The 25,050-nt window shown below is 32.0% G+C and overlaps 1 protein-coding gene across 1 annotated transcript; it reads right to left on the bottom strand.

Moving 5' to 3' along the window:
* Nucleotides 1–621: 621 nt before the first annotated feature.
* On the bottom strand, nt 622–25,050 carry LOC124369731 (ubiquitin-conjugating enzyme E2 Z-like). Its single transcript, XM_046827794.1, has 5 exons — nt 24,369–25,050; nt 13,316–13,576; nt 10,543–10,654; nt 6,176–6,385; nt 622–990 (listed from the first exon to the last, which is right to left on the bottom strand). Exons 1-5 carry the CDS (start codon nt 24,563–24,565, stop codon nt 853–855), a joined length of 918 nt encoding a protein of 305 aa, XP_046683750.1. The 5' UTR covers nt 24,566–25,050; the 3' UTR covers nt 622–852.

Below are 25,050 nucleotides of genomic sequence, written 5' to 3'. Positions count from 1 at the left end.
CCAATCACCACGCGCGGAGTTAGAATTTAACTGTGTTTAGCAAGAATTTCAAATTCCAATTTTAGTAAATGTTTTATTCAACTTTACCATTTACAATAACAAATTTTAATTAATTTCAAATTATGTACAATGTTTTAGTAAACAAAATATATTTCTATAGTTAAAATTTGTGCAATTCTTATTTTCATTCAATTCCTTGTTCTTACTGTGCAATTTAATAATATTCATATCAATAAATATTCTACCGAGAAAAAGACGTGTCACGTAAAATCTTCGCCCGTAAAACCGACTTTACAGGCAACCATAATTTTTTTTTTCATACTGGACAAATTCTTTTGGTAAGTACGATTTGTGCGTTTGTTTTAAAATAATAAATTAGCACTTTATGCATGTTTTATGTGTTTTAATTAAAGAATTTATCTGTAAAGAAAAAGATATTAAGAGCCTACCTGATTTGTTTGATTTTATAGATATTTTAGTAAAATGTTACAAAATTGCTGAAATAGGCTTCACATCTTTCAGCAGTACCTTGAGAGAAACTCTGGCATTATTCAGAAAAATGTTTTATCATGTTCTGGCACTAAGAGGGTAAAAAAAATACAAAATAATTTCAGTATTGTGCAACTGGTAAAACAAATCAATAATAAAATTGTCTTAAATCACAATCATACAACTATTAAAACAGTGAAAAGCTCACTAACAAATGAATACATCTCTGCCAAATGCCACCAGGAAATAGAGGAACTACCATATATTTATCACAAATAAATGATTTGATTCTAATGATTTGTTTTGGTGACACCGTTAACAATTATATACAGAACATCAGCTTTATCACAATAAGTTTAAAGTTTAATCTGTGGACTCAGGAGTGGAGGTGGAGGAAGAACTTCCCTCACTGGAGGGGGGCTGAAGCCTCTTGTAGATTCTCTTCAGCCGTTGTAGTAGTGTCGAATATTCATAGCTACCTCGTTTTTCACCAAATGGATCCTTTAACACAAATTACTCATTTAAGTTTAATTGCAATAGAGAATAAATCATCTGGAAATGCAATTAGAATATTTAATGTGTTTCTGAAGTTTGAAATATTAATTTAATCTTGCACTAAACCCCCAGGGATTGCATAAAAGGCCTGCCTTAGACAGATAGATAAATTATGATGTTAAAATCGGTTTTAGAATATTTAAATTGTTAAGTAATGTTGTTTTAAAGGTGAGAAAAATACTTGTTTAGTTTTAGGATCCTTTATAGTACATAAAATATTATTTAATTGCATGTTTTAGAGAGTACACATATATATTAATTTGGGAATTGTGCACTGAAGAAGGAGAAGAAGAAGAAAAAAAAACAGAAAAAGATAAGGGGTTTGGATAAAATTACTAATTTCATTAACTGAACAAATGGCAAACTAAACTTGAATAGAATTTTCCATGCAACAAGTAGGATAAATTTAAATCTAATTTTAGATTTTAATAGTAATTAGTCAAAAGGAAGAATTCTAAATTCTGTAAATATTTTGGACTGAAATAGAAACTATAATCACACACGACATCATACTTAAGGTACAATACAATATGTTTAATAGTACAATGAATTTCATTAGTTTAACTAGTTATCTAAAACTTTCTCACTGACAAAACAGTTTTTTCATATTAAATACAAATAAAAAAAAAAAATAATAAACAACTTTTTGGTTCAGTGTTACCACGAAAATATAAAAGATCAACTTTGAAAATAGACATCTGTATTATTCAAACAGACTTAACACATTTTTATTTGTGTTCTAACATTTGATAATATAAGTTAAATATAATAACAGTAAAGATAGAATAGAATAGAATAGAATATATTTTATTGCGTTGACAATATATATTACATTGTATTGTCAATAGTCAATAATACCAATTTTTTACGGTATTTATCTTAAAAACTATATCCATTCACTCGACTTTCCATACAGTTGCACGCAGGCACACATTCATACACATACAAAAATTCATTAATTCGTGGGATCAACCCCCAGGATTGCAACACTGCCGCGAATATCAATCCCAAGTGTGCTCCATAAACTCGCCAACTGAGTAAAAAGCACAAGACACCAGGTAGTGTTTTAATTGGGTTTTAAATTTTTTTTGGATTTGTTTCTAAATTTAGTGTTTCAGGGAGATTGTTAATGAATTTGATCCCAGCTTGAGAAGGGAGGCGTTCAAATGCTGCTGTTCTATGCTGTCGGGCTCGAAAGCGCCCCCGAGCTCTTGTCTCGTATTTGTGTATATCACTGCCCTGCGTCAATATACACTGAAATCGACAGTAAAATGAAGTCTCTAAAATATACAAGCTGGGTAGAGTTAGCAAGTTGAGCTCCCTGAAGGCACTTCGACATGACTCTCTGTTGTTCAATTTTGCGATGATTCGAACAGCTTTTTTCTGCAGTCTGAATACTCTTTCCAAGTTTGATATGGCACAACTGCCCCACAGAGAAATTCCGTACGACAGGTATGGAAATATTAATCCATTAGTAAGCCATCATTAAGACATCAGACGTACAAAAAACTTTGATAAATTGCGAAGGACAAAAATTCCAGTTGCCCAATTTAGCACATACACTTTCAATGTGAACTTTCCAGGTTAACCCTTTATCTAGGTGTATTCCTAGAAATTTAGCAGAATCAGTTTCTTCCAGAACAATGTTATCCATCATTACTGGTTGGGGTTTCATAAGTATTCAAACCCCACGAAAACAGAAGTTGATGTAATTTGTCTTTTTCATGATTAGTTTTGAGATTATTTACCAGAAAATTTTTGAATGCAGGAGTTAAGATCAATGAAGGTTTGAATCTCCAATGTAGTTAGAGAATCAGCCCGGAAACAGAGAGTCGTGTCATCTGCGTATTGAATGATTTTCCCATATAAGGCTGACGCATGGATATTATTCACATAAATCAAGAAAAGGACAGGACCCAAGATTGATCCCTGTGGGGACTCCTTGGTATATTCTAATAGTACTTGATACTTGCATTCTGGACCTGAACACATTGACTTCTACTGCTCAAGTATGAGTGGAGCCACTGGTGTGCTGTCCCTCGTACACCACAGCCTTCCAGCTTGTGTAGCAATATACCATGATTAACAGTATCAAAACGCTTTTGAGAGATCAAGAAAAACACTGAGCGTTCTTTGGTGTGTCTCAAAGCCTTCCACAATAAAGTCTACAAGTTGGGTTGATTGCTCCAAAAGTTGATCTTCCTGGTCTGAAAACCCAAATTGTAGATCAGACAAAATTTTGTGTTTGTCAAGAAAATTAAGAAAGTCGGGTCCAGGAACAGTTTTTTCAAAAATTTTGCTAAAAAACAGGGTAAAATTGAAAATTGGTCGATAGTTATTCCGCTAACTTTGGATCGCCTTTTTTGAAAACAGGTAACGACTTTTGCCAATTGGAGTGCGGATGGGAATGTGCCAGTTTCAAAAGAAACATTTATGATTTTGTCAATGGGCTTAATATGTGCTGATAACATTGTTTTATAAGCCACATTGATATGCCATTTATGTCATTGGAAGTTTTAGCTGAAAAACTTCTTACAATACGTCGCACTTCGTCCTCACACACAGGAGTCAGAACCATAGATGAAGCAGGGGTATGTGTGGTGACTGTATCCAGTTCCAATTCACGGTCAGCATCAAGAGAACCAGCCACTGAGGAGAAAAATTTATTTAAATTCCAAAGCTATTGCATTTGGATCGGTTAATTTTATCCCATCAGCATCAAGCTGAATGGATTTTGAAGATGCTTTATTTTGTTGAGTTTTTTATAATGTTCCAAGCTGTCTTAGAAAAGTTAGATGACTGTTTTAGTTTATTGTTTATTTCGTATGATTTTGCAGCAGTTATTACTTTTTTATAAATTCTTTTGTAATTTTCTATAGAAGGATTTGAATCTATAATCATTAGTGTTCCTGAATATTTCATTATAGAAATTTTAATTTATTTCTAGAAATCAGAATTCCAGGTGTTGTTATCCAAGAATTCTTCTGAACTTTACCTTTTGTTTTTATTTTCCTAAGGGGGACAGCAAACATTTAAGTGGAACATGAAACAACTGTTGAAGGAGTCGAATATTGTGTCTGCAGAAGTAAAAGAATCTAAAAAAATCCAATTTTCATCTGCCAGACATTTATTTAAAAGATTTATATTATGTGGATGGAAATTTCTCCTTAAAATAATGTTGTGGGATTCTTGGCTCACTGAACATCCACGGATCACCACCTCCTGTGCGTAATGGTCGGATATAGCAGTGTTCAGCACTGACACAGAACTATTGAGTACGTTTGTTATGACATTATCAATGGCAGTGCTCGATGTCGCTGTCACACGAGTTGGCGAGTTCACAGACCAGCTAAGACTAAAAGATTTGAGCAAGTCTCTAAGCTGTTGAGTTTGCTTATCATTCATATTTAAAACATTAATATTGATATCCCCCATTATAACAAAAATATTTAAAATTATTGAGGAGATAGTTTAGAAGCCGCTCAAGTCTCTCTCGAAAAAAAAAAACACCAAATTGGCCATTTGGTGATCTGTACAAACCAACTACAGCAATTCTCCCGAGAGAAAAAGATAATATTGATAATATTAAAAAGATAATAATATTTAATTGGCTTGGAGCATGTAAGATTGCAGTGCATCTAGAAAAAACATTCTAAACTCCTCATGCACAAGAACAATCATATGGAACAGTTATACTTTAATCAAATTGGTAGGCTTTACTTTACTTCCTGTGATGTTTGAAAAAATATCTTATTCATCTATTTATATACAGTGGGCTCTATTTATAATTGCACCCATTTAATACTTAATACGAGGGTCACTCTGAAAGTTTTGAGATATATGAAGTTTTTATGCTAGAATCACCAAATATTAGGCGTGTTCAAAGTAATCCCCTCCAGCATCAATGCACTTTTCAAGTCGGATTTTTTACTCATTGGAAGCATCCAGTCACTTAATGTTCAGAATGGAGTCTTATTTATGAATCTCAACATTAAATTCGGCTTCTAAAGTAAAGCAATGACTGCGCATTCCTTTAGATTGAAGAATACACATAAAAGTCGCACATAGCGAGATCAGATCTTAAAAAAAAAAAAATAAATAAATAAGGAGTGTTTCATTGTTTTTACGCCATTTTCAGCCAAAAACTTTGAGGATTTGTTGCTGTGTGAGAATAGCCACTGTGGTGGTGCAAAATTAACTCTGGCAAACTGTACCAACTTGCTGTGCAAGTCCAGTTTAATAGATTTCACCAGTTCCGTACTCCTGCATAAAACAGCGTATATTACTTTCTTCACCAATTGTTGTTTCTTATCCATTGTGAGAGATGGCTCTTCAAACAACCATACCCAACCCTTTCCTTGATCATCATAAATGGTATTTATATCTTATCACCAGTGACAATTTTTTTTAATAATCCGATACATTAAGCAGTTTGAGGGTCTGCTCGTTGATTCTCAGACACTCAGTTTTTTGTTCTTCTGTGAAATCGTGAGGTACCCATTGAGAAACAACATTTCTGACTTTTAAAGTCATACAAGATAATTCATACTTGCTGTGGATCCAATAGGTAGGGAAAGTGTAATCATTAAATAAGTGCAGTATTTGTCCTATTGGATCATAGTGCGCACTAGAGCAATGTTTTCTTGAGTGATGGAGAAATGTGGCCTTCCTGAACATTGTCGTATTTAAGTGAATTACAGCCCCTTTGAAATTCCAAATACAACCTAAAAACAGTTGTGCGGGATGGTGCTTCAGAACCAAAGGCAATTTTGAGATGTTCGATGCAATCCTCTTGAGACAAACCGACTTTAAATCATAAATATTACAGTCCAAATATAAATATAAATGCTCTCCAATAACTCCATAAAATTGATCTTTCTGTACAGATGATAAAAATACATTGATCTACCCTAGTTGCTGTCAGGTACTGACTGGCACTTGGGCAATCAAATGAGAATGATAAGATTATTGCAGTATGCACTGTCTGCTGGTATTAAAACTTTAATAGTCAATCTGGTACATCTATTGTAGTCAGAACAATAAAACTAAGAAGCCCTATTTCGCATATTCTTAACATATTACTTTCTAGTTTAATTGGATGTACTTCAACAGGTAAAATTGACATACTGACCTGCATCTGGGTACCTGTCAGTTTGATCTTGCTCTGAGCAAGGTTCTCGTAGAAGTCATAAAACTGGAGGAAACTCTCATCCATAGCATCTCTGAGAGGCTCAGGAATGTGAAGAAGGTAGTCATTATCTACCATTCCCACGACAGCCACCCGTAGTGTCTCATGTTGAATTATGTCGTTGTACCTGGCAACATCTCCTGACAACTTTTCCTAAAACAAGTATAATCAGCTTTTGAATCTTGTTATGTTGTTATCAGCTTATTCCAACTATACGATGTAATGTAGCTTGGCCATCTTTATTATTTGTTTTGTAATAGTGTAAAATGGTGTATGCCGTTGGTGAATAAAATAAATAAATAAATAATAAAAATGTAATTAAAAAGGCCTAATACTACTTTCAAATTCAAATTGTACAATGTCACTAGTTAAATTTGAATTGTTTTATTTCTTAACTTAGCAAACTTTGTACCCTACCTCAGCAGTATAGATTAATTCAATTTCCGAATGAGTGGGTATTTTTTGTCTGAGGGAATATATAAATTTGGACAACACTTGATACTACAACTAATGACTTGTAAAGCTGCTTCTGGACAGAAGTATAAATGGAATGGGCTACACAGATAGGTGGTTTTACAGCGTAATACAAAAATACACATAAAATGTCAGTAAGAAAATAAATATAAAACAAATGTTGAAAAAATATAACTGAAGTAAATTGCTACACAGGGTGAGGCAGACCATCCGTCCGCGATGAACAGTGGCTGAATGGAGAGACCTACCTTCTTTGTTTTAACAGAAACTTTCATATTTAAACCCCAAAGAACTGGGGAAAATTATTTTTACACCCAAAAATACTCCAAAATGGCACTTTTTGAGAGGTATGGGCAAGATTTTTTAAGATTTTCTAATATATAATGAGGTCTAGCCATACCTCATTTTAAAGGTCTCTCTATTCCCTGATCATTTTGAAAAAAGTTTAAATTTATTTCGCTTCTTATATTCAGAGTGGTCCAAAATGTCAAAGATGCACAGTTTCACATTTTCTTCTCAAATGTTTACCTCGTTGAAAACTTTAGCAAAATCCTAATTTTTATCCAAGGTTATCAATCAGAATCAGAAAAATCTTTATTCAGTTGTTGCACATGGTGTACATGAATGACATCACATGATTGAGAAAGTAAACGGTTAAGTTTACTAAAAAAACTATTGTGAATATTATAAAATTCAGAAAAGGAGTACAATGGCAGGTCAGTCAGATAGCTTTTAAATTTATTTTAAAATAATTTATCACTTTTATATTAATTTTATGTTGCTTGGTAGCAAATTAAAAAATTTTGCTCCTATGTTCATTAGTATTTAAAGAAAATATGTAAGTTATGTTGAGCTACTGCCATATTATTTCTGTTTCTCGTATTATAACTGTGGTTCTCACCACTTTTGCCTAAGCTATGAGCACGATTTTTCACTAACATTATAGTTTCATATATACATGCACTGTAAACCGTCATGATACCCAGTTGATCCTTCACAGTTTCATTCCATTGAAGTTTTAAAACAACACAAATTGCTTTTTTGTATTACTAAAATTTAATCAGAATTGTTTATTGATGTGAGTCCATACAATGAGATACAAAATATAATATGTGAATGGATAGGTGAAAAATTTATCATTTTTAGAGTTTCTTGTGAGCATATTTTGACATTCTGCAAAGAGCATATAAACCAGAGTTAAGTTTTGAAACTTTTTTCTGAATGTTTATTCCATGTCAGTGAACTGTCTAACATTAAACCCAAAAACTTTACTTCTTCTTCCTTAACTATATCCACTTAATCTATTTCTATATGAGGATTAATTTTTTTTCTGTACTGGTTAATACAAAATTCCATATAGCTTGTTTTTGTTGGATTTAAAATTAATTTTTTTTTAGCATATAAGCATAATTTATCTAGCTCTGGGATTCATTTTAGGTAGCAGAGGAATAGAAGCGGCCCCAAAATGGATCCTTGAGGAATCCCATAAGAAGTTTGTTTTAAAGTAGAAATAAATTTTCGTTAAATTATTCTTATTATTTATTTAGATTATGTACTTCCACAAACTGCTGTCTGTTTTGTTTATTTGACTTTAGCCAGTTATACTCCTTCCCATGAATATCAAACTGTGACAACTTAGTCAGCAACTTAGTATGACTTAACACTATCAAATGCTTTATGGTGGTCCATAAACACTCCTATTACCTTATCCCCTCTATCCACAGAATCAATCACCGACTCAATAAAATCAGTAGCAGCTGTAACTACAGATTTACTTTTTCTAAGCCCATGTTGTATGCTATCAAATAAATTGTTTCTTTCTAAATAATCAACCACCTGGTTAGACATTGCACGCACAAGTATTTTGGATATAACTGGGAGCAATGCAAGTGGCCGATAATTTGCTGCATCGAACTGATCACCTTTTTTAAATAGAGGTTTTATTTTTGTAATTTTCAGTTTTTCAGGGAATATAACAGGGAAAGACTAATAAAGCAGTGGGTCGGTTAGAAATTCCATTGCATATTTTAATACTGGCACTGGTATGTCATCATATCCAGTGCTATAACTACTTTTCAGAATGTTGATGAATTTAATAATATCATCTTTATCAATAAATTTGCATTGAAAATTAATGCCTGAAAAATCTTAAAAAGCATTAAAACTAAGATTTTTTGAGATGTATTAAATTTTGATTTGTCCTTAATTGCAGTAATATAGTAATTATTAAAAATTTCACTAACTTTACTAAGATCTGATGCTATGTTATTATTGTGCCTGATGTATATATTTTTTGTATTTCGTTAAGAAATACCTGTTTAAGAGTTAATGATTTTCCACGTGTGTCTTTAACAAATTTTAAATCTTTTAATTTTATTAGAGTAGTAATTTAGTTTTCCTTGAACAATTTTATTTTTAACAGTATTGTATTTAGGTTTTATGTTGTCAATGTCTTTTTGCGATTTTGTTTTTCAGACAGCATTACTTTCAGTAATTAGTTTTTTTCTAGTTTTAGATCTTGGCTAACCCAAGTTTTTTTCTAAGTAATTTCTGACCTTTACAATTGGAAAATTAGTATTGAAGAAATATAAAAAGATATGGATAAAGGTGTCATATTTTAAATGATCTGCAGCTTTATAAAGCTGTGTTCATGTTTCTAAACTGAATGCTAGATTAAAATCTCTAATATTTTCGTCAGAAAATACCCTGGAATACTTGAATAATAATTTTGTTGTTGCATTGAGTTAGATACATAATTAAATATTGGAACTAACTGGCCATCATGATCTGACAACATTACATTCACACACTCAACTTGAATCTGTGATTGTTTGAGATTGGTTATAATATTGTCTATTGCTGACTGAGTAGTGCTGGATGACCTAGTGGGGAAGTCTATTAAGTATTTCATAATATATTGTTTTAATAGGTGCTTTAGATTTTTACGTACGAATTATTTGTCAAGGTGTTGATGTTAATATCTCCACATATCACTATGTACCTGTACCTATTGGCTAGAATGATAAAAACCGAATTCAATATATTCACATTTGCAATGATTGGAGACCTGTAGATACCACCTAGTAATATTTTCAAAGAAGTACTCTTTCTAAAAATATGTTACAGTTGTCACTTTTCAGCACATTTCCAATTTTTACAAATAGTCCAAATTTAACATATTTCCAACTCGTAAAACCTAAACATTCAAATAGCAAGGCATAATTTTCATTAAACCTATCAATAGCTCTCTTGAAAAATATAATTTTTTGTATGTATAGTTTGGCTTAAACTTGGATGGTTGAGAAATGTTAATTTTAATGTTGTAGAAATGTTTAATGTTAATAATAATTTTCAAGACATTGTGCCCCATTTAGTACACCATTGTGTTCTCCTACCTTTACTCAGGGTATTCAAAAGTGTCTATCACTTGTTTTTTTTTAAAACATTTTCTGTAAAATGAAGGGTTCTTTATTCTAAAAGTATGTTCACCTATCAAATTTAAACCATCATTACGATGTATCTATTAGTGATCTCTGATGAATTTGTTTTATGAGAAACTAAATAGCAATGGAATCCGACGGTAGTAATCGGAAATGGATTCAAAATACAGTACAGCTGGACAAATCTGTCAACCTTTAAAATGAGGTATGGCTCGACCTCCCTTTATATTTAAAAGTCTTTCAAACATGACTTCACGTCTTTCAATAATCTTAGATGTTATTAGCTTCTTATTACAATTTTTATTGGATTATAGTTTAGGTAATGATAACTGTAGGAATGTAAAATATTAATCATTGCATTAGATCTTAAAACAAACCATGAAGAATAACACTTACCCTCTCAAAGCCAGGTTCATTATGATAAGGTTTGTCAGTAAGTAAGCTCTGAATGGAGATAAGCACACTTGACAAAGTTTGGGCAGGACTCCATGCAGGACCACTCCATGTCCTGAAACCAACCAAGCATGTGTTTATTTAATAGTTACTTATCTAAAGGTTGTATTCTGATTTATTGTTAACTATATTACAACTTTTGATCTTTTGGAATTGGTTAGTACAAAGTGCACCCCCATTTCAGATTATTCAACTACTAGATTATGTATGGATCTATTTTCCCTTAAACCTAGATAGAGTTTATTGAAAAAACAGAGTTTTCCCTAAACACCCTTAAAACTTTTACCATAAATTATTTATTTACGACGTTAACGATTTTTTACATATAAAATAATTACAATTTAATAGCAGGATGCGGCTTATTACACATTTAAAATGAAAAATAACTGCAAAAAGACTATCATACATAATAAGCTCTTAAAATATCTAAAGTATTATATTTATATTTAAAGTATTCCATAATGCCAAGCTAGTGCTGATGAGATATTTTTGGTTTGGATTTTTAACATATAAAAAAAAAAACTGTTTGAAATGTACACATTTATAATCTGATTCTACATAGCATACTTTTCCACAAGTTAATTTCGTATTCAACTATTTATTATATCTTAAAACAAAATTTTGAAAACTCCTATCAAATAAACTTACTGTATGTTCCGATAATCATAAGTTTATTCACATATGACAGGCATGATATATGAAAATGACATCTATCAGCATCAATTTACAACAAAGGTATGTCTCTAACAATGTTTAAGAATTTCGTTTCAGTTTGTGATTATGAACATTTTTAAACTATTGCTGCATTCACTCAGTATCTTTATTATACAATTTATTCATTTTTCTAAATCCCTGTAGACACTAAGTTCATTCCGTACAATGTAATTTTAATTATCAAGACTTAGTAAGTAATTAAGTCAGTAAACCTTTCTTGTCCTAGCTAAGAAATTTTGGAACGCACAGAGAGAACATTTACTAAATTTATGATTTTAAGACAAAAATTCTATAAAGTACTGATTCAGACACTTGAAATATCATACTAAGAGGTTATTGTGAAATGTGTGTTCTCACAAATGTTTCGTGACAATTACAGCTGCCAAATTGTGATTTAAGATTGTCAATCCGACAGAGCTTTGTGATCAGCAGTTTGAAGGCCATCTTTAAGCTCTATAACCCATTTTGCATCTTACCTTCAATCAAAGCATTAGGACCATATATCTCAATATCCTATGAATATTCATAGCTGAGATGATCATGCAGTAAAAAATTATATTGCTGCAAGTATCCTAAAAACGTGAAAAATTTACACAATCTAAACATTTTGGACAATAGGGTAATTGCAGAGCTACAACTGACATGTATAATATTGTTCAAAATACAATGTACAGACTGGAGCAGAACAAAGAAAGTATATATGAAACAGTGATTCATGCTTAAAATATGTCTCTCATACAATAATGACCATTAAAATGCAAGTTTAAAATCTTACAACTTAAACTTAATTTGTGAGTATACAACTTTTAAATCAGGTTGACTATATAATATACAAGTGTACTTGACTCTTTCGGGTCTACACTGTGTCCATTACCTGTCCTTCCTCTTTAGGAAATTTTATGATTGGACTCACAGTGTGAATGAGTGGCTAGTTATATTGAGAGATTGATTTTGAAAACTGGGAGGTATCTGCTCTTGGCATGGTACTTTTGGCACACATCAAAGAGAGAGGCCCAAGTTTACAGATATTCAAAGCTTGAATAATTTTCTAACTGGAGGTTTTTCAATTTTCTTACAATCAATCAAAAATATTTTTGGTATGAAAATATGCACTTATGTGATAGAAAATGTTATATATTTTGTTAAATCCATTATTGGTGTCAACATTCAGACGAACGCCTTTGTAATCTGCACGTTGAATGTGTGACACATAGTGTGGATGATACGTTAGTCAACATTCTAAAGTTCTGAGACATCCAATATTGTTGGAAAGTGTAGGACATATAACAGGACTCAGCCTATATATGGTTCATTTCTATAATACATTTAATCTAATATAATATAATAAATTTCATAAAAATTTCTGTGAAGGTAGTTACTGTGTTAACCATTAATATAATTAATTTTACATACAAATTGTCAAATTCAATAACATAAGTGTCCCAGCAAAGAATGTTATACCTCAGGACTCAGAACTGTGCGGCTTATGTTGTTTATCGCACATACATCACCAAATCCATCAAGAAAAATTTACAATTATGGAATACATATATTAGGTTGTTTCTATGCATTTAAGTGTACATTAACAATGAGATATTTGAGAGTAAACATATACAATGGTTAACAGAATAACCATAATATTATATGCTACGAATATCACCAAGCTCCATTTGAAATTGTTAGTAACTTATTTTTTTTAGTAACTAGAGGTTAATAATTTTCACTAATGAGTTATTTATGTCGTGAAACAATTGTTACAATATCATTGTTAAACTAGACATACAGTATAATGGTTTAAATCTGTATTCAGAAACTCTTACCAATTGTCGATTCATAACTTATTCTTCTAATTCTCGAATATACAAAGGTGAAATTTATAAAATTAATAAGTATATTCTGAAAGAAAGAAGTAAGTTCAAATTCAAATGCAACTAGCCCTACATTATTGAATAAATACGAGTAAAGGTTATGATTCTCTTAAGGATTTCTTTACTCCACTCACCCTAATATGCTGAGACAGACTTTTCCACACTTGTACAGGTTTGGATTGAATCGAACCTTAGAACCTCCAGTAGTCATAAGTTTCACCTTGGGCGGTTTGATTGGATAGTCATGAGGAAACCGTAGGATGAAATAGAAGAATCCACCTTCATAAGGAGTGTCAAAAGGTCCTGTTATGAGAGCGTGGACCAGTGTCAGATCTCTCTCATCAGGAACCACAAGGATCCCTGGAGGTGGCTCGTTATATATAGCCATCATGTCTCTGAAACAAACCGGCTTTCAAACAACAACTGTTAAGAAACTAGATTTTCTAAATAAAATTCATCGAAACTAAAACACTTTAGAAGTAGATCTCAAGTTTTAAAATATTTGAAACATTAATTCCAAGATTAAGATTAGCCTAATAAAGGCAAAGTCTACGTCATTAATGTTTAGAAATATAGTAAAAACATAAAAAGCTGGAACCTAAAAAATAATGGAGAATTTGTACAAATATTTTTAATATTAAAGAACAAAATAACTAAATATAGGAAAGTAGCATCATAACAGTGTATTAAGTATTGCAATGCTGTGTGTGATTGCTAGTCTTCTATCTGGTTAATTAGCTTTAATAACTACAATATAATATATATGTGTGTGTATATATTTATATATATATATATTGTAATATGTCTGTACTCACAATAGTATCACCTAATTTTTACTATAGTGTCAACGGATAATTGTGAATAGAGTTTTATAACTTCAACTAAAATCTTAGCTCAAATGTATTCACTGTATTAGTAATTAGTATATATTGTTAACCGTGTATAAATTTCATGATATAACCATCAAAATTTCACCAAATTCCATTTATAAATACAAAAGTTACATCTCAATCACAATTACCCGAAAGATATATACAAAATAACTGCATTTCGGGTCAACTGTGAAATATTTAGAATTTATTAACAGGTGTACAGTCTATATGTGAATAAAGGTTGTTCAAGTCCACAAAAACCCCCTTTTAAGCTGATCTCAATTTTATATTCACAATTTCCACCTACATAGTGTGTGTTGCGAGTTTCTAAATCCAGGAAAAAGTTAGAATCCCCAATATTAACAATAAACAAACACTCACTTTGTTTTTTTTTAACATAATTTATAAAACTTATCATTATTTTTGCTTGGAACAGTATAACTTAAGGAAAGAAGATTTAATGTTTATTTACTTCTATAGAACCACTAAAATGTAATGTAATTTGTCTTATATGTAGTTACTGTAAATGGCAGCACAGCAAAAGTAGTAAAAATTGTAATACTGAAAACATCATTTTCCTTACAAACTCAGTCTTAATTCCATTAGTGCATCTCACCATCTTCCTCATCAACACTTTTTTTACACAGATATTTGTAATGGGTTGACTGCCTTATTCCACCCTTTACATCAAAAAGCACAAATCATTAATCATAACCAGAAACAAAATTAAAATATGTTAAAGAGAGAACAGTGAACTTGGTTCACAACTACCACATTTCTCCATTCATGATTACCCTGATCCTCCTTGTTAGCATAATGATCTCTGTTTTGGTATACTTTTACAAACTTCTGTAGTATTTGTGTTGTGAAGGTTGACATTGTATGCTAAATAAGTTCTGCTCTGCATGTATTATTCTTTAATCTATTTTTTAAAACGTAATTTGCGATTCTAATGAACAGATAATCAATTCAATAATACAACAATGTTCAGAATATTTATATTGACAAAAGACAATAATGTAATCCAGATTTAAACAGTTTGGACTATGCTAAGATATTTCTATCCCAGTAAAGATTGGAATTTGATTTAAAGAAAAATGTTTTGAGAATATCAATTCACTAGTAGAAACCATAAATGTAAAATTTCCTTACACAGAAATAAAAAAATATACAAGCTTACAATAGGCAACATATAACTTTATCACACTTCCACATGGCTTTCACATAGAAAATAGTTATGTTTTAAGATCTTGAGTAAATATAGGAGTGTTTATTTTGAACAGCATTAAGGACTATACCTTGTTTAGTATTTATATAATGTTTAGTTCTTATAGAACAAATTTTTAAGGATTTACATTTATACATGACATACAATTGCTTAACATATAATGTGGTATTATGAATACTCAATTTTGGAAACATAATAATTAAGTTTGATGATGTTTCTCTAATGTAGTAATAGTTACATGTATGCTGATGATCTATAATTAAGTGTATGATCTAGTCCTTCTTTAGCTGATAAAGTCATGACAGCTGCTGATATGGTCATGACAGCTAAAGTCAATTTAGTTAGTGACTGGTGTAATGTAAATTTGCTCTCTTTAAACTTCTAAGATAAAACTCAAGATCTTGCTGTATCTCTATGTATTAATAGTGATAAACAAACTGTTAGGTTTCTAGGGATTATGGTCCAGTCCAACTTTATCCTGGAACTGGCAGTCACTTTTTCCTCATATGGCAAGCCATTTTTGAGTGTTTGGTACCCGTACTTTAAAAATGTTGTAAAAAAATACATTTATACTATAAACCTATATGTGTACTATATACTTGTAGTACATTATTATTCCAGGAGAATATGGAGATAATTATGATATAAAATCATTATGCACGAATCATAATAAATATGACTACACTAAATTTTATTTTAAAGAGATGGGTCTAAAACTGGTAAAATTTGAAAAATATTAGAATCAGAGATCTATTCTTCATTTTATCTACTTTCAGAAAATGGTATAATGGTATCCAGGTTCTCTTGAAGAAAAATTAAATATACATTATAAAAGCCACAAAAGGCTATATTTGTTACTGTAGGTACAATTATTTTAAAACATAAAAAAATGTAATTCTCATACTAAATGTTTCCAAAACAATAAATGACGTACCTACATTTGTAACTATGGGTACGATATTTAAACAATTAAAATTAAAAAAATTAAATTTTGATATAGAAATATTTCATTGATTATGATAATTTTACAATAAATAAATACTAAATTTGAACTTTGAATTATTGGCTTAGTTTGGGGTTCCAGAAAACATGAAGAGAAACCTAGGTATCACTGTCAAGGCCTAGGTTGTCTGCGCCGAACAGGCCAACGAGTTTTCTATTGTCGAAACTATGCACAGTTTTTGGACATTATTGAAATGAGAACTTAAAACAAAAGCTGTACAAGCTATAAACCATACCCATGATATATCACTAATATTGAAGCTCCCAAATACTTTCACTGTATAGCCTATATTGACCTATGCTTACTAATTAAAACATATTACATATAAAACCATGTAATTACTAACATAAATGCTACATATTGATTTAAAAAGATCCATAATAAACTCGTTTATAAGTAATTAACATTATCTCATAAAATAAATACATTTTGTGACTAAATCTAAAGACCAAAAAAGAATCTTATAAACCATTAGCAATTCTTTCTGTTTGAAATGGTATATAAATAGTGGTGGTCGTGTTCACTTACGTACCATATAAACTGTAAAAATGGGTGCATGTTAAATCTACATGTAAAATCAAATTGATTCAGATTGACATTATAATATCGATTGCCAGTTCAAGATGGAATCTGTAATACAAAAGCTAACCAGAGGGATTTTCATGATTGAGAGACTAGGTACAACCGTATCAATGCGCATACTATTGTTAATTTATGGGTTATGTACATTTTCATCTGAATTACAGTGCAATCTTTTGGGCAATAGTACACACTCTCAAACCATATTCACCTTGCAGGAAAGGAATTTTCAAACTCTGTGTAAAGTACTAGCCAGAATCAGTAGCAGACCTTTATTCATTGGACATAGTATTATGACTCTTCAATGTATTCATATTTTTCAATGTTTAATGTATACTAGGAAAAACTAACATAATTTTAAAAGTAATAGTGATATTCACAATCAAGATAGGTACCAGAAATAACTTGGATGTTGAATACCAAGTATCTTAGGGTAGCTTTAGGTATAATGCCATAAAAATGTACAATTGCCTAGACCTACCTATTAATATTAACAATTTAGATTGTATAGTGTCCAGTTTAGGCTAAAGGCCATTCTTGTACAATTTTGTTTAAACAAAGTAGGTGATTTTTATAAATTTAAGTTAGAATAGCTTTTAATTATATTTTAAATTTAACTTCTTGACTTAAAATCTTTTGCACTTTCTTTTGGTAATAAATATTTTTTACTTTATGTCATTTATTGGAGGTTGATTTCAGACATTTGCCATTGTTACATGTTACAAACGGCATGTAACATATAACGGTGGCTAATATCCGAAATCCTGTTATCCTTTCAATGCAGTTAGGTAGGTTACAACATTTAGTCTAACAAATGTGATACTAATAACACAATAGATTACTGAGTAAGCCTATCTATAACTTTGTTCCGTTCAATTTAAGTTATAAAGCCTAACTTAAGATACAATTTAAATTAATTAATTAACGAAACGAAATGTAAAATGTTCTTAAAAGGTTTCAAACAAAATTAATTCTACTTTTGAACACAAACTCAATCTACTATCTTAGGTTTCTACTACTTACTGCGCTAGGTTAGAGTTTTCACAAATATCTTGAAACACTTGTACACCTCTTTTTTAATTGTGACTTGGACCGAATCAGGCTATAGAGTTGGGTAAAATTTAATATTAGAGCCATTTTCATGTAATATCAAATACAGTACAGACTACAACAAATATTCAAAAATTAGAAATTAAGTTAAATTTGTCAAAACAATAATTTTTAGTGATGCGCCAAATAGTGGTTTCACAGAATAACCCGATAATATTCGATTCAACCTATACCGAACCGGATATTCAGCCAAATTATTCGGTTTACCATTTCATTGTTTTGCTGTGTAAACAGATTCACTTTGCTTTAAAACATCGCACGATTACGTTACAAACTTACAAATAAAAAAAGGTGCTTATTATTGCAAAAATATTGATAACATTAACTTTATTGAGTTTGCATAATGAGTGGGCGTAAAAGATCACATGCTTAGGACTTTTTTGACGAAATGGGAGATGATAAAACAAAAGTTAAGAGCACTTTGTCTAGTTGTGTTATTTCTCGTGGTGGAACAGGGCGCAGTGCTTCGACGAGTGGTATGACAAATAATTTGAAGCTGAAGCATAAAGAACAACTGCCAGTAACCATGTCTACTTCTGTAAGTGCTTCTGAACATAGCTCAGATACTTTACCTACAACTTCCAGTGTAAGATCCAATAAATACTGGTCTCATTCACAAAGTACTCTAGAGGAGGCTTTTATTACAAATTGGGACATAACAGATTCACGAGCAAAGGAAATCCATAACTCTATCGTTAAAATGATCGCAACTGACAATCAGCCTATTTCAATTCTGGAAAACAAAGGCTTTAAGAGATTACTGCATTTATTGAAGCCTAAATATAAGTTGCCTGGAAGAAAGTATATGAGTAGTGGTGATTCCAGCAATTTATGAGAGAATGGAAAAATGTATCGAGGATGAAATCTCAAAAGCCAAGGCTGTTTCGATTACATATAATATCTGAGCTCTTTACATCTTTCTAAGCTTCACTGCACACTGGCTTAATGAGGACTTCATTCTACAACATAGAGTTCTGCAAATGAAACATTTTACTGGGTCTCACTCATGTGATCAAATACGTTCTGTATTAGAAGAGTTAGCTTCAACTTGGACATAGCTTCACTTATCCATGTAATTATGAGAGACAATGGTCTCAATATGGTTAAAGCTATAAACGATAGTTCATTTGTTGGTAAGAGTTGTTTTATACATACATTGGAATTGGCAATTAAAGCTTCATTACAGGTTGAAAATGTAAGTGATGCTTTGACCTCTGCTAGAAGAATAGTGACACACTTCAACCACTCCAGCACGGTGCAAGAAAAACTGAAAAATATTCAGAAAGAACTAAATCAGCTTGTGCGATTTCGCTTTACATTTTGGACAATTCTGGCTGAGTTATAACATTCGAAATTGTACCAAAAGACAGTGGCTGATTCTAAAAGAATGTTTAATTCTATTAAAACCGTTTGAAGAAGTCACCAAAATTACCAGTTCTACATTTTCGTCAATTTCTGAAGTGATTCTCCATAGTAACATTCTGATCAAATATTTAACAAAGAACAAAATTTTAGAAATATGTCCAAATATACCAGAAATGTTACAAAAGCTGCAAGACGTTCAAAATCGTTTTCGAAATTTGGAAGAAGACAAATACTACTGCCTGTCTACATTGTTGGACCCTCAATTTAGAATGAGATTTTTTGCTCCCGAAAATTGTGAACTGGTAAGAAGAAGGCTTTTTCTAGAAGCCATTCATAGAAGCTGAAAGCTCAAGCAAAGATGAAACTGTAACAAACAGGGGAAGACCTCTACAAAATATTACACATTTTTTACAAGAATCTCATGTGACATTTGAACTGTTATGAAGAACTTGCCTCGACTAATCCGGTCATTTCAGAAGATCCTAAAAGCCCAATCGCCGTGGAATTGGACAGCTGAAAGTCTCCTACCTCGAACCCAGAGCCCTTTTGATTGGTGGGCAAAGCACAAGTCTAAATATACATATTTAGCTAACTTAGCCCGAGTATTTCTAAATGCTTCTCGTAGTAGTGTGTATAAAGTACAGTTATTTTCGGAAGCAGGGAACCTATACGAAGAAAAACGCAACAGACTCTTGCTGGAGAAGGTCGAGAGCTTGGTGTTTCTGCACCATAATTTACCATTAATTAATTATAAATATTAGAATATGTATGGTTTCTTTTTGCTTGTCTTGTATTTGATTTCTGATCTCTATTTATCTCTCCGCCTTTTGCAAACTTCAACTTGGTGAATTTTGCATTTAGATTTAGGCCTGCATCTGTACAAAATATAACTGACCCAGCAGCTCAAAGTTTATGACCATAGACAATGCCGTTTGTTCGCCGAGTGGGGTTTGGAGCGTTTGAAAGAGGACCCTAATTTCGGCCGAAAAATTATCTTCAGTGACAAAGCACATTTCTGGATGAATGGCTACAATAACAAGCATAATTGCCGTATATGGTTCGACACCAACCCACATGAGGTTCACCAGGTAGCGATGCATCCACAAAAAGTTACTGTTTGGTACAGATTTTGGGCTGGCAGTGTGATTGGTCCATAATTTTTGAAAACAACGTTGGTGAGGCCACGGCGAACGCTACAGAATAATGAAAACGAATTTCTTTGGCCCAAATTGAACAATATGGACGTAAACAATATGTTCAGCAGGACGGCGCTACGTGCCACGCAGCGAACAACACCATGAACATTTTGCTTGAACAATTTGAGGGTATGGTTATTTGTCGCAGAGGTGACGTGAAATGGCCACGAAGATCGTACGATTTGACACATCTAGACCTTTTTTATGAGGTTTTCTGAAGTCGCAGGTCAATGCCAATAGGCCTCAATCTAACGATGAACGTAAGATCAACATAACCCAGGCCATTGTTCAAATTCAACCGGATTTATGTGGCAGAGTAATTGAAAATTGGACCACTTAAATCCGTACCATTGTGAGAAATCGCAGTGGATTTTTGAACGATGTCGTATTCCATACATAATGGCATACATGGGCCTTTCATATGAAAAATAAATTTCGTCATATATATAGCTTGTTTTATTTAATCTCAACGTCTACCTGCCCAAAATGAAAAATCCTTTATGTTGTAATATGTTAAACAAAAGATACTAACATACTGAAATGTAAGTCTACTTAACTCAAAGTTTATTATAGATCAAATGTAACCTTAGAGTTGAAAAAATAATTTATTAAAATATAAACTAGTTTACATTATTTTTATAAGTAGGCTACACATCACTACATTATAGTAATTTCAAATTTAGAAAACGTATCATTGAAAAATGTGAACACTTCTTTCAAATTGTATGACTTATATATTCTGTATACTGTTCACTCATCTTCGTTTTCTTCTTAAACATAAAACATAACTTTTCCTAAGACATTACTTATATCATCAATAAATCATGAAGAATGAACTCTATTCAAACTATTTTATCCCATACTCTTTTATGCTTTTGGTTGGTACCTAGGCCTATCTCTTGTTTCTTTAACTAAGCTTTTCAAACCAAGAAATATAGGTTCTAAGCATTAAACTCCCATATGCGTTTTCACATGATGCATGATTCAGGTGACATGTAGACTAAATAAAGTAGTCACCTTCTTTATTAAGACTCATTTGATAAGTTTACTAAAACGGAAACTTCAACAGTTCAGTTCTTTAATCTACTCTATGGATGTCCAAATTTCTTAAAAATTTATAAACACCAGTTTGGTTGTGTAAAAAATGTTTTTTTTTAATATTATATTATATTTTATTGTTGAAATATGTTCTGACTTCAGTTTATAGCATCAATACAAAATCTTTTAAATCTTGAAGTTTCAATAGAACAACACAACTAAAACAGAAAAAATTAGATAATTTTCCAGTGTTTTTTTCCAACAATTATAACGCAATCTTTCATTCCAGTATACATGGGGCCTTACAGCCACAATGTGATGTAAGCAGACAATTCGGTCCTCATAACCAGTATTAGCGCTCCGGAACCTGTAGAGATCAAAGACTATATTGCTATCAACAAAGCCATGGATTATTGTGCAAACAATGCCTGGTGTTTAACGAAAGCAAGACAGCAGCTTTTCTTCGGAAATCTTAAGAATGACGTTTTATGCCCACAAAGTACTCAACAAGACATCTCGGTGTGATCCTGGATAACGGTCTCCGCTGGGATATCCACATAAACTCCCTTTGCCAGAAACTCAGCTCCTCGATTTTTGCACTGAGACGTATAAAGAATGTCTCTAACCCTGCTGCCACATGAACAGCATACCACGCCCTAATAGAGGCACACATCAGGTATGGGATTATCTGCTGGGGTGACTTCTAATGAAAATGTTCAACAGGTTTTCATCCTCCAAAAGCGTGCTGTAAGGATCCTGGGATAGAGTTGCAGGGACACTTTCAAGACCCTTGGTATTCCAACCGTGGTGTCCATCCACATATATGTGAAGTTGTCACCTTCGCTAGTGGTCAAAATTTACTGAATAATGAACATATGCATGAACACAACATCAGAAATGCTGCCAACTTCAATTTGCCCGTGCATAAAACGGTTTTCAAAGAAGCCTTCATATGCTGGGGGGTTGCTAAAGGAACCTTTCTACAGCATGAGTGAATTTATCGTCCGCTGTGACAGAGATTTTTACCTAAATTGACCACTGATTTGATTTGACGTGTACTGAATTTGTTATTTATATTGACACCATTTCTGAGCTCCATGCTCAATTAATTAAGTTATTCTCTCTCTCTCTCTCTCTCTCTCATTGCTTTGAAATATCATGCATTCCGAACATCCAACGGTTGAAGTAATTGTTTCACTTATTGAATGATTTTATTTTATACAAGGATTTAAAATCAAGTTGTAAACTTAAATTTTGTCTTTTAATTGTATGAATGAATTGGAATTCAATAGTTACAAGTAGGTCTATTTAACGATCACATACTGCATGTAAAATGCCAATTAAGTATGAATAAAAAGGAAAGGTTTAAATCTCTTTAGCTAGTTTTTTAGACAATATATTTAAATAACAAATTTGAAAAAAATAATTTATTTAAAAGTTAAATCATGTTATTGTCCAAATTTGTAATCGATAGCCTAATCTATTATAAAATTAAATTAATAAAAAATTTTGTCTTCAAGGAAAAAATAATATGTATTCTTTATAAGCCTACGAATAAAATGTTTCAATATGGTAGATTACACAAAACCTACAAAAAATATCATAAAAGATCACATACTACATAACTATTTGATTAACATTCTAAAGCCATAATTTTAATAAAGTGGAACTAGAACTCTCTTATATTCGATAACACACAGAACTCTTGCAAGCTCGTTTATCAGCTAAGCTATAATTGACTGCTACAAGACTGCTTCTCTCTAGACTACTAGTCACTAGGTCAAACAGCCAAAGTACAGGCTGAAAGATTCTTATGCACATTGCTTGATATCCGTCTTAATATCCATTTGTCTCTTGGTATCTTTGTTCTTTTCAATATGTTCTTTTTGAAAAAAAAAATTGTTTGTTAATCATAACATAATACTAGCATTATGTTAATTTTTTAAAGTACGGTACGCTTTTTGAGAAATTCTAGTTAAAAATGTTAGGCATGATTACAATTTTTCCATGAGCAGTAACTTAGGATTAGGTCTAAAATTTAGCTTTTAATTTACACTAATTTCAACTTTCTTGTCTAGAAAACCTACAATTGAAGCGAAAGGTCGATATTTTGTGTTTTTAACTTTATATACTCTAAGGCTTGCCATATCTATTTTTATGATAGCTGGAATATAGCATTTTTATTAGTCTACATAAAGGTAACCTAACCTACATATTGAATTCACTCAAAATCTGAAGAAAAATATTGTGATTTGTCACAGAATTAAGCACGGCGCCCACTGCGACCGGCTTGGCCTAGCCCAGCCTGGACCGGCCTTTTATACTCTGTCAAAATGCTTATGATCAAATGGACACCCGCCCACTGCAACCGGTCCGAGCTGGGCTGGGCCGGGCCGGTCGCAGTAGGCGGGTGTCCATTTGATTGCGTATTTCGACTTCACAAAAAGGACGGGCCGGGCCGAGCTGGCCGCAGTGCTTAACTCTACAAGTTAGTATTAGGCTACCTCAACTTATCTTTCTCAATAAACATGAATGTGCTTATTAAGAAAATCATCAGAATGGGTAGCCTTATTTATACTTAGTTAAATTATAAGCTAAGAGAGAGGCCTATTTTCTTTACAGGAATCAATTTTGGAGATTTCTTAACCTCACTCTAAATTGTCAATGTTTAGTCACTTTGTAAATTGTCCAAGGTTATAACCTATTACTAAATTTAAATTAAATCAATACCTATCTAAAGTTTGATTGTTAAATTATCAATTAAGAGCATAATTAAGAGATTTAAGTATTGCTTACCTTTTAATTCTTAGCATGCACTGTGGTGGAGGCTGCACATCTTCATGTGGAGCAGGTGCTAAAGGATTCCAATCCATTACAGACACCTCAGGAAGGGCTGTTGGATAATAATCAAATGTAACGTCCAATGAGGAGGAAACCTCGTCTTCCAGTGAGACAGCAGCCTTCACAAGAGCATTTACTGTTTCTTCAGCCATTACGATTATTGTATACTGTCAGGTCTTACAACAGTCTCAGCAAGTGAACAAAAACGACTTATTTATTTAACTTCCAATAGTTAACACAATATAAAATTATTCGTCGGCAAACATCCTTTATTCATTTCAAATTTAAATTAATTATCTTCTGACTACCAAGTGCAATATTAATTGCTCTTCACTCACATGCTCACTGTCAAGGAATAAGTACTAAAACAGAACTGACCCTACTCTTATTGACACGCAAACACAGCTAGCCTATGACTGATAGGGATTGGCACTGGCACTTGGCAGGCCAGCTTAACTGGTTCAACTTCCTTTTCTTGAAAATGCATATAAAAAGGTTACTTCAACATTTTGCTATGAACTTGTCACATTGGAAAATAAATAATGCGAATAAAATTAACAGGTCTAATTATAATTTAAAACGTTACCAATTGATTGACAGACAAAAAAATAACATTAATAGTTTCTTTATAATTTCC

The sequence above is a fragment of the Homalodisca vitripennis genome, chromosome X (genome assembly GCF_021130785.1).
Source record: "Homalodisca vitripennis isolate AUS2020 chromosome X, UT_GWSS_2.1, whole genome shotgun sequence".
Classification (NCBI taxonomy): Eukaryota; Metazoa; Arthropoda; class Insecta; order Hemiptera; family Cicadellidae; genus Homalodisca; species Homalodisca vitripennis.
Note: the sequence above shows the minus strand (reverse complement) of the source record. Positions and strands in the feature narration are given on the sequence as shown.